Source organism: Thunnus maccoyii, chromosome 23, assembly GCF_910596095.1.
Source record: "Thunnus maccoyii chromosome 23, fThuMac1.1, whole genome shotgun sequence".
In the NCBI taxonomy this organism is placed as follows: domain Eukaryota; kingdom Metazoa; phylum Chordata; class Actinopteri; order Scombriformes; family Scombridae; genus Thunnus; species Thunnus maccoyii.
In genome coordinates this window covers 1,088,661-1,098,804 of record NC_056555.1, presented here as the reverse complement: position 1 = coordinate 1,098,804, position 10,144 = coordinate 1,088,661, and the positions used below count along the sequence as shown (strand labels likewise).

Sequence of the window (10,144 nt, the reverse complement as noted above, 5' to 3'; positions counted from 1 at the left end):
TATTAAAGTCGCTGATCGCCAATATATTGTGCTGATGTTTAATAAATTTACCATATTTACCATTTACCACACCATCTTCATGTTGTACTGAAAAGTATTTACTGTGTTCCCCAGAATTCTGTAGTTGCTTTTTTTTTTTTTTTTCAGGGTTAAAAAGCCATTCATGTGGCATTTACATCATTTTGGAGCACAAACTGTCCATCAAAGCCCACTCAGTGAAACTCATGTAGGATCTGACCCTGATCAGGATGTTTCAGTCACTTAGTAGCTCAGGAAATCTTCTTGGCAACACATAAGGTGGAAATAAATGATGCAGTAACATTTCTTCTGACCAGGAAAGGTCTCTTTCATTAAAGCCAATATGGATGAATTAAGAGAACAAGATACTCTTTCAGTATGGCTCCATTTATTCCAAAAGTTTTATACTGAGCACATACGCTGAAACTCCTCACGCTTCCATATTGAGCCCACAGAGCATGAGACTTCCTCCGGGTGAATCGCCTCAACTCCGACTTGTGAAAATAATTTATTGATAAAGCTCTTTTAAGACAGAATTTCCTTTTCCCCACATTTTAATTTTTATAAGATTTGATGAGCTGCTCAGTGACTGAAGTGTCAGAGTTACAGGGAGGGAGATCCAGGACTGTGATGGATTGTATGACGGTCCTGGATCAGGGCTAAACCTAAGTGACCCCCACCTTCCTCTCACTCACACACACACACACACACACACTCCTATTCAAGTAGTCTTGGAAACATACTGCCTTTTGAATGAAGAATGAATTGATAAGTGAAATGTCATGTCAGCTTTTCTCTCTGTAATCCATTCTCCTGTAGTTTTGTGTAAAAATCAAATTGGCCTCATACATCAGCAAACTGCTACTTCATTCAAATAGACAAAAAAAGATCCTCAATACTGCTTAACCCCCCCCCCCCCCCCCCCCCCCCCCTCAAAATCATCCTTCCTGAATCTCAGTATCCAGGAACACCTGTGGTACCAGAAGGCAAGACCTTCCTCAGAACCAGGCTAAAGAGTTGAACACTCTTCAGCAGACTTACAGTGCAGATAATCATTTCCCACCGGTGTGAAGTGTAGATTCACTGCTCTCTGTGGGCTTTAGTGACTCATATTAATGCATATTAAGCCGTGCTGCAGAGACACTCGTCCACTGACTCCTGATAGCTGGTCTCAACCTGTTAAACTCCATCGGAATGCATATGTTTATACTGAAATGTGTGTTTTCTATGTTCCACAGCCATCCATCTTAACTTGAAATTAAAGTTTATTATCAATCTCTTTGCTGTGTGGAGTCTATATCTTTTCTATGTCTTGTCTCTTGAATTATGGAATAAGAACATAAAACTATTTCAACTTGAAAACATGTTTGTTCTGCCTTCAAATGATAAGGAATGAGTACTAGTTTGTTCAGTAGTTCTAATGTACATCTTACTACATTAAAGCTGCACTATACTTAAAGATGGATAAATAGACTATCTGTGTCGCTCATAGTGATGAACTCAGCGCTACAAGCTTCTTAGTTTCTTTTAGCTCATTGGTTTGGTTTTATAAGCCTGCACACTCCACTCTTATCTGTCATTTCCAGCAGCAGCAGCAGTGAAAACACTCTAATGAACTCACTGTTCACTACCTGCCCAGCACCAGATGGCAGACACACACACAGTTAGAAAGTAGCTGGTGAACATAGTGCAGCATTTAGCAGCTAAAGAGACAAATATCTTTCTCAAACAAGACAAGAGTGAATATTGGACTTCCATTCATCAGGTGGGTGAAAATGAATGCTAGTATTGCTCTTTGCTGGATGTGTATTTGCTAACACATTCAACTTTATAATGTGATAATATGTCAGTACTGTGTTTTCACCTTATTCAGCTGCCCTCAAGTGGCCAAAAAAATCTATTAGTTTTTCTCAATGGCTTACACACTATAACTGGACCTATTAACTAAACATCCCAAAAACATGATGCCATCTACCAATAGACCAGACCCATTTCCCAAAACACTATTCCCCTGTTTTCACTCATGCTCATTAAGAAAGCACTGGCATTCAATATCATTAACACAAGTCATCACAGCTGGAACCCAATTAACACACAGTTCCCCAGGTGGAAACACAAAGAGTCAAATTGTTCACACAGCTATCTGATAGAAAACAAGGCCATGAGTCAGTTCACTTGTGTTGGAACAATGGATCCACAAAGACCTGAGGCAGAGTAAATGTGATTTCTTTCTTTATGTACAAACTGTTTTTTTTTCCTTTGGTTTATATTGGTAAATACATGGAAATGATTTTACTGTATTCTACATTCCTTATCAGTTGCATATTTTACAGTACATTTACTTTCTCATTCAATTTCCGTTTAATTTACCACAGTAAACCGAGGGATTCAATTTTTTGAAAATGTATACATGTGTCTTTATCTTGTGTTCATCATGTGAAGGAAGTTGGAAGTTCAAAACATACAACAAACACACAACACAGCAAGTCTGCAATCAAACAAGAACGCTTTCAGAGTTATCGAATGCAATTAATGCTGGAATGTACAATGATTTGTTAAGAGTTTAATTTGATTAGTAAATGACATTCAACTCATGATTTTATGTCATAAGAACCGAACTCATCATTAGAAGTTTAGAAATGTGAAATCAACCTGAAACTGACAAACATTTCTATTGTAATGATACTAGAATAGTTGATTATCTATATGAAATAGTTTACAGTAGTATCCTTTTAATATGTGAAGCAATGTTTATCTGAAGATGATCCTGCGTTCATATCCTGGACAAGCCTGTTTGTCACAAACTGGCTGGAGGAATGTGACAGGGAGGTAAAGTAAACAAACACAAACAATGAAATCAATGCATGCTTGTGTGGCATATCTGAAGGAAGGGTGAGAGAGAGTGAGCACATGGACCAGCTTTTCTAGCCTCTTCATCTCTTATTATTACTATCATCCATAATTTACACCAAATGAGGGAATATTTCATATCACAGAATGACAAGTTTTCCCCTTCACACTATACGGGATTTTCTCTGAGTTCATCCCACCATCGCTGGCAGTAAATCAGACTTCCATCGTAGTAAAATACATTTTGCAGTTGATGTCATAGCACATGAGACAGTTTTGCTCTGAGAGATCTAAATCTCTGTGAGACAACACATCACAATCCTTCAAAAGAGCCACTCTGATCCATCTTAACATCTCTGTGTAAACAGAAATCATAATATGTTTTTGTCTTCTCCTAAGATACATAATATTTTTCACTGTCAGAACCCAACAGCAGGCTGAGAGGATAAATCTGAAGGATCGGGGGGTTTTTTTGTTGTTGTTTTTTGTTTGTTTGTTTGTTGTTGTTGTTTTTTACTTTTTTCAAAATTAAAGGATTAAAATGAAACAATCTGATTAGGGAACATCTCTCTTTGGTTAAACTCTTCATAGCTCATTGACATACAGTGTACAAGTGTAATGAGGGGTTGTGCATAGTCAGTGGTTGGCTGTAAAACCACTGTATAAACCATAAAAGTTGAGGACCAATACCTGAGACAAAGGTCATTAAACTGTTAGTTTAGAGAAAACATGAGTCCTGACTGATCCCTGAGAGCGAGTTTGTGTTCCACACTAATGACAAAAACTAAAGTGACACCTGAATTGAGGATCTGGAGGTGTGGAGCCTGTCAGAAAGAAAGGGAACAGGATGGAGAATGTAACTTTTAGAATCTTCACCAGGGTTTCTGATGAGTTTTAAGAGTCACAGCAGATCGTATATATTGTCACGGATTATCAAAAGGGGCAAAGATGCATGGTGACCCAGGGGCTCCAAAAAAATCCATGCTTACTGAGTGTCAACTGGTTGCTCATGTAATTGAAAATGTATTTAGGGATAAGTACTACCAAAGTAAAATATCTGCTTTATTAATAGATCTGAGCCCCTGTCTTGAAGGGGGTCCTACACTTTTAATGTCATCATTATTTCAATTTGTACTTAGATGTTGCGTAATCCTAAATCCAAATGACAATGATAACTGTACATATTGCAGAGTGGGAGGAAATGTGATTATTAGGGGCCCAGAAGCTAATTTCTGGTTCTGTTATCACTCTAAAGCAACACTGTATATATCTAACATATCTAATAACAAACATAAGGTTCAGCCATATTACAATTGTCAAGCAGATAGTTGATACATAAATCAACAACGAATTTGATAATATTTTTTCTGTTTGTGTATCTGTGTTATAATTATGACTGTGCATATAGCCCACTGTAACTAAGCATCAGTGTCTAAACATTTCATCTATCAACACGCTTCACCATTATTTTTAATAAAGATACTGAAAAACATTCAAACATGAGAAGTTTGCAGACATCGCTGCGGTTTCTTGGAGATGATGATGGAAATATGTCATTATTTTTTGACATCTAGAGAAATAATATGTGCAAAACGAATGAATTAATAAATTAAAATAATCTAATCATAACCATAGTAAATGAAGCAGCTGTAGTCCATTCCATGAGACACAGTCTGTGCCTTTCTCTGCGCATGTCTCTTCCTCGCCACCTTTAAAAGCGTTAGGGAAGAAGAAAAGGGGAGAAAGGGAGGCGACCGCACGAATACAATGATCTCAGAAACTGGGAATGACAATCTGAAGGCCGACTTTCTCCAATCCGAAGCGAGCTTTTCTCCAGACTCCCCCGTCTCCTCTTCTCCAGAAGCCGGGCAGCTGCTGAGCAGGAGGCGGGACACTCAGACCACCAGCGGCAGCATCAACCCGGAGGAGAGCGGCAGCATCCAGCCTCTGGTCTCCTCAGCAGCGGCCGCCGCCTGCATCATGACATCGGGGGAGTTCATGCAGACCACTCCCCTGCTGGCGCACAAATCCAAGAGGAGCCTGCTGTACAAGGCGCTCTGCTTCCTCCTCCTCATCTTCCAGGGCGGCATCCTGGACTTCTACCTCATCATCTTCACCGACCTGTACTGGTGCTCATGGATAGCCACGGACCTGGTGGTGATCTCGGGCTGGGGGATTTTCTTCATGAAGAACGCGCGGAGCAAGAGGGAGCGGGCCTGCGGCTTCCACCAGAAGAGCTCCATCTTCGGCTGCAACCTCGGAGAGTTCACCTACGCCTACCTGGCCTGGCTCATCTATGTCATCGCCTGCACGCCGAAGGTGGTGCTCATCCTGGAGACCTCTATCCTGGACCTGATCGCGCTCAAGGTCCCGTGCGGAGTGACCGGCTTCAAAATCATCATGTTGCTGTCCGTCCCGCTGCTCTTCTGCCTCATCAACTCCATCATCGAGGACTTAAACGGGGCGACGCGGCACCACTCCCAGAGCTGCTTCATGAGCACCTGCCTGGACCTGCTGGACAGCTTCACACTGGTGGAGATGCTGCTGAGGAACGAGATCCCCTCCGTCTACCTGAAGTACACCGTCATCTCGGTGTATTTCGTGGCCCTGGCCGTCCCGGTGATCTGGCTCTACGAGCTGACCGCGTCGGAGCTGCGCTGCCGGTGGCTCTGGGCCCGGTTCTCCACGGGCCTGGTGGTCAACGCACCTCTGCTGGTGGTCAGGTGTTTCCAGGTGTACGTCTACAAGATGCCGGTGTCTGTGTTTATGTTCAAAAACATCTTCTTCTTGGTGTGTAAGTTCCTGGAGCTGGTGGAGCAGTGCGTGACGGTACGCGGGGTCCGGAGGCTGGCCGGCGGCAGTAACCCGGCCCAGTTCTCCCACTGCGTCTCCGAGAACGACATGTGTCCGCACGGATACGTCAATACTCTGGCTGTCACCCAGTCATAGAGGCCGCTCTGAGCTCCAGGTGCGCCACAGCAGTCGGCCTATAATTATGGCGGGAATGTGGAGAAGTCCTGCTTAGTTCCAGACACATCTGGAAATTGGAAAATCCTTAAAAGGTCCGAATTACATCCCCAACCTCTGCCTCCAGATAGTGGCTTTAAATGTGATGAAAAGCAGGCCAACATAACAACTCTACATGTGAGGTATTCAGGCAACACTCTCTCGTTTAGCTACAATCTATTATATTACAAAGTCAATTAACTTTGCTGTGTGGAAATGTGAAGGAAAACAACTGGGCTATTAACTAACTATCATCCTAATGATATCACTGAAAGAAAAAAAAAAAGAATTATTAAAATAGACTAAAATTAAAGGGTCACTTATATTTCTCAATTACATCTAGTACCTCAGTGCAGTGACAGGGCGGGATGAATCAACTTATTTATAAGTCAGATATTATATATTATAATATAGGAATATAGCGTGTTTAATCAACTTATTTTTAAGATGATTAAACACAAATATGTTTAAGGATACACACCATGTACGCATAATATCATATAAAGTATTACCTGTATTAAAACTGTATTTTGACACTTCTTCCAACCTTGTACAATGGGGGTGAAAAAATAATTTGTTTGTGGGGCTCATGGCATTGAACAATTACATTTCAAAACCTCTCTTTCTACACCCCTGTCACTCTGAATAATCCACAGAACAGACTGGAGACAGTGTTCAGTGGAACTACTTTACTACTTCCATCCACCTTGTATTGGGTTGAAGGCAGGAATGTCACAGATAAATACGTTAAAAATTCCATTTCCACAAATTTTTATTTTTTTTTTAATGTAATTTTGACATTTTTTATGTCAATTGCAAATATAAAACAATACACCAAAACCACATTTTCAATGGGCTGCTTAAATAACAACAGTAAATGAAAAGAGTCTTGAGGTATAATTAATTGGCCGGCCCCCAAGCAGCTGCTTCCAAGGGCTAGTTGGGTTTTGTCGCAGTGCTAAATCCTGCACAGATTAACAACCATAAATGCAAGTCTACCATTTTTTTATTAAGTTGCAAATATGTCCCTTACACAGCTTTTTAAAAAGAAGAGCTGTTTTCTACCACTCTCTTTTTGTTTTTTCAATCTGACATGAAATAAAACTGTCATCTAAAAAGTCTGCCAGCTCTGTTTTACGGAAATGTTGTGTGGAGCTCTTTGAAAATTTTTATGACTTCATTTTCTTTTTGAGATATTGTCTGACACAATTCAACATTGTATGCCTAGACCACACATCATCAGCTGATCTAAATACAGCTGAGTACTAGCTGCAGGGCTGGATTAACTAGAGGGCCACAGGAACAAATAAACTGAGGGCTTCCAACCCATTTTGCCCAAAAATCAGCAAATACGTCTACACTGGAATTCTACCTGTCCCAGGTTTGCTGTGTTGTCACTTAGTTTTAACTTACATTTGTTCAAGGATGCACCATGTGAGCATAATATCATCTGAAATATTAAATACTCACATACACATTCGGCTCTTAACCATTTCAGTTTTCAGTAGTGCTTTAGTGGTGCATACAACAAAACAACTTTGTGATGAATCAAATTACCACAAAGTAACTGCCACACAGAAAACCATGGGGCAACAAACAAAAGAATCTATAGATGCATTATAACAGGCTAAACACATTTGCAGGGTAGTTTCTCTGTGTAGGTGTTTAAGGCGTTTGTTGCCACATAACTGTATCTCTGACACTTTGGAGGTGACTAATCCATGTGAGGTTTTTACATGAAATTCTGGATTTTTGAGCTGATGACATTTTCCATAACATGAGAATGGATTTTCCAATTTTTGGACATGTCTGGAATGCATCATCTGTACCAGCCTTACAATGCTCCCTTTTCAGACCAGTCTACAGGTGCTACAGTCAAACCCAACACCTGCAATAGTGGATATAAACTGTAGTATATTGGACCTAGTTGAGTTGTGTGTGTTCAGTCTGTGAATTTCACCGCTGCACTTGAATGGAACACAGAAAGACAGCCGCTGGACCGTATGAGTGTTGTTGGGACGCAAAGTGCAATTTGAAGAATCCTCTCGGTTGGACTCCAAACACCTGCTCCACCTACCCATGTACATTAGTGTATTCTATTGATGACGGTGTTGTCTGCTGGTCTGTGCTGGTTCTAAATGCTGTGTCTGGTACTGAGAGTAGAATAGACACGTGTGTGTAAGTTAATGCCCTGCATAAAGATCCAACAGTGCCGTGACAAACAGGTTTTCTACAGCACTTTTCAAATAGACACCTGGCCAACAAGAATCTCTGTTGGTATTGTTGGTTGTGCTACTGTTTTACTACTTCTGCCACTTTTTGGATCATGAGTCCTGATAGATCTCTGGCTACTGTTCACTCAGACATCTGTCACTTTCAGGGCAGTAGTTCCTTGGGTCATTTTAACAGCCCGGCTCTCCCTTTCTTCAGAAAACCACTCATTTGTTCATTCATGGGCCTACAGTATTTCTTCTTTGCCTAAAGGTCATACCAGTGTACAAAATCACTCAGCAGACTGAAAAAGTTTGTGTCATTTTCAACACACCTGTGAGTCAAGTCTGGGACAATGGATATTTGTAATATTATTCAAAATATATGGAATCCCATTTCACTCAAGAAAATCAATTTAAAAAATTTAATTAAAAACAAGTAATGCTAAAAATAAAAAAAATGGTTTCAGTATGTCATGACAGTAAATAATTATGACTGTCTCTTACTAAGTCATGTCAATCAAGGCTGAGTCACACTCAACCTATTAAGTCATAACTTTTACATTAGGCTGTACTAATCAATGTTTTATATTGACAATGGATCTAACGGCTATGTGTAATTTATATTAATGAGCTTTTCAGCCTCTTTTAGCTCATTGATTCGGTTTTCAACCTATATCCCCCCTCTTCAACCTCAGCCCTGTGTATCTAATAGGGGATGCACGTGCCTGTCAACTTGCAAATGAGGGCGAAACTTTCCTGTAAGCTTCCCCAAAAATTAAGAAAAATGATACAGAGAGGACATAAAGTTCAGTATTTACCTACATTGTCCATAGAGGAGAAGTTCATTGTTGTAGTTTCTGGGATACCTCTTTTTTATGTGCCATAACTCCAAGATTAGACAAAGAAAAATGAAGTGCTGCTTTGCACATAGTCATGTAAATAGCTGGGGAACGTCATAAGTTGCTAAAATGCACAATGTTTGCTGGTGAGCAAGCTATTTGCTAGCATTTGAGTGAGAAGTGGCAGAGTAAAGAGATAGATATTTTTCTCAGGAGTTGGTAGAGACCAAACCAGAGCTAAAAGGAGAGTGAATATTGGACCTGGAGTCATCAAACATGACTAAATGATTTGTAAGGTGCTCTGTGTCTGCTGGATGTGTAACCACATACATAAATAATCCAAATCTTAACCATAGAGGTGGCAGAGCAGAAAATAGGATATGGGTAATTTTTGCAACAGGGATGTGAATTGTGGAAGGCACTAACAAACAATATTGTCCTGCTGATAGTTGTGCCAGAACAATGCTCATTTAGGTAATTTTGGAAGGGAATGAGCTGGAAGACTTGTTTTCTAGGCTAGCAGTTTCCCCCTGCTTCCAGTCGTTAAACTAGGCTAAACAGGTCCCAGACCTGTCTCTGTACTGGATGCACAGAGATGACACCAACATCAACCTTTTCCTGTTACTGTGGGTGAGACAAATAATCAAATAATCCCACCAAAAAAGTTGGACTGTTCCATTGAAAAGTGACACAAACACATGCTGTATCACACAGGTTGTGTTGAAAATCCACTTTTTTCAGAGTGTATGTAAAAGTTTACACACTGTTGAGACAATCTGCATCCAGGTGCTTTTGGGAACAACAGGTGTTTCCAAACTCCCTCTCAACACGTCTGTACATTATTTACAGCAGTACATGCACTAGACTGACACTACAGCTTTGTCTGAATAACATTAGACACATCATGGCATGATCACGGTCCTCCATCATGAGCTCTTCCATAAGCTTACAGTAATGTTGTATCTAACAAACATGGATGATCAAAGTATATTAGATAAGTATATCTGACTGAAGGTGGTGTATATTGAATTCTTTGTGCAATATGGGTCAGAAGGGTCTGAACTGATTTTAGTGCCTATTATTTTGAAGTTGAATGAACTCACAGTTCATTGAGGTGAACTGTATTCTGTGCAATTTCCAAGCTTTGTTAGCTTCTCTGTGAGTGCTCAGAGTGTGCAGTGTAGGATGACTGCGGCGGGTCCAACCAGTGTTTCGACA

General features: G+C 40.4%; 1 protein-coding gene across 1 annotated transcript; it reads left to right on the top strand.

Annotated features, from left to right (window-relative positions):
- The first annotated feature begins 4,331 nt into the window (after nucleotides 1-4,331).
- tmem121b (transmembrane protein 121B) lies at nucleotides 4,332-5,817 on the top strand. The gene has a single exon (XM_042403717.1). The coding sequence runs from the start codon at nucleotides 4,636-4,638 to the stop codon at nucleotides 5,815-5,817; it is 1,182 nt and encodes a 393-aa protein (XP_042259651.1). The 5' UTR covers nucleotides 4,332-4,635.
- The last annotated feature ends 4,327 nt before the right edge of the window (nucleotides 5,818-10,144 follow it).

What these genes read in the sequence shown, in the direction of transcription:
- tmem121b (XM_042403717.1), top strand. Translation starts at nt 4,636, where the DNA reads ATGATCTCAGAAACTGGGAATGACAATCTGAAGGCCGACTTTCTCCAA.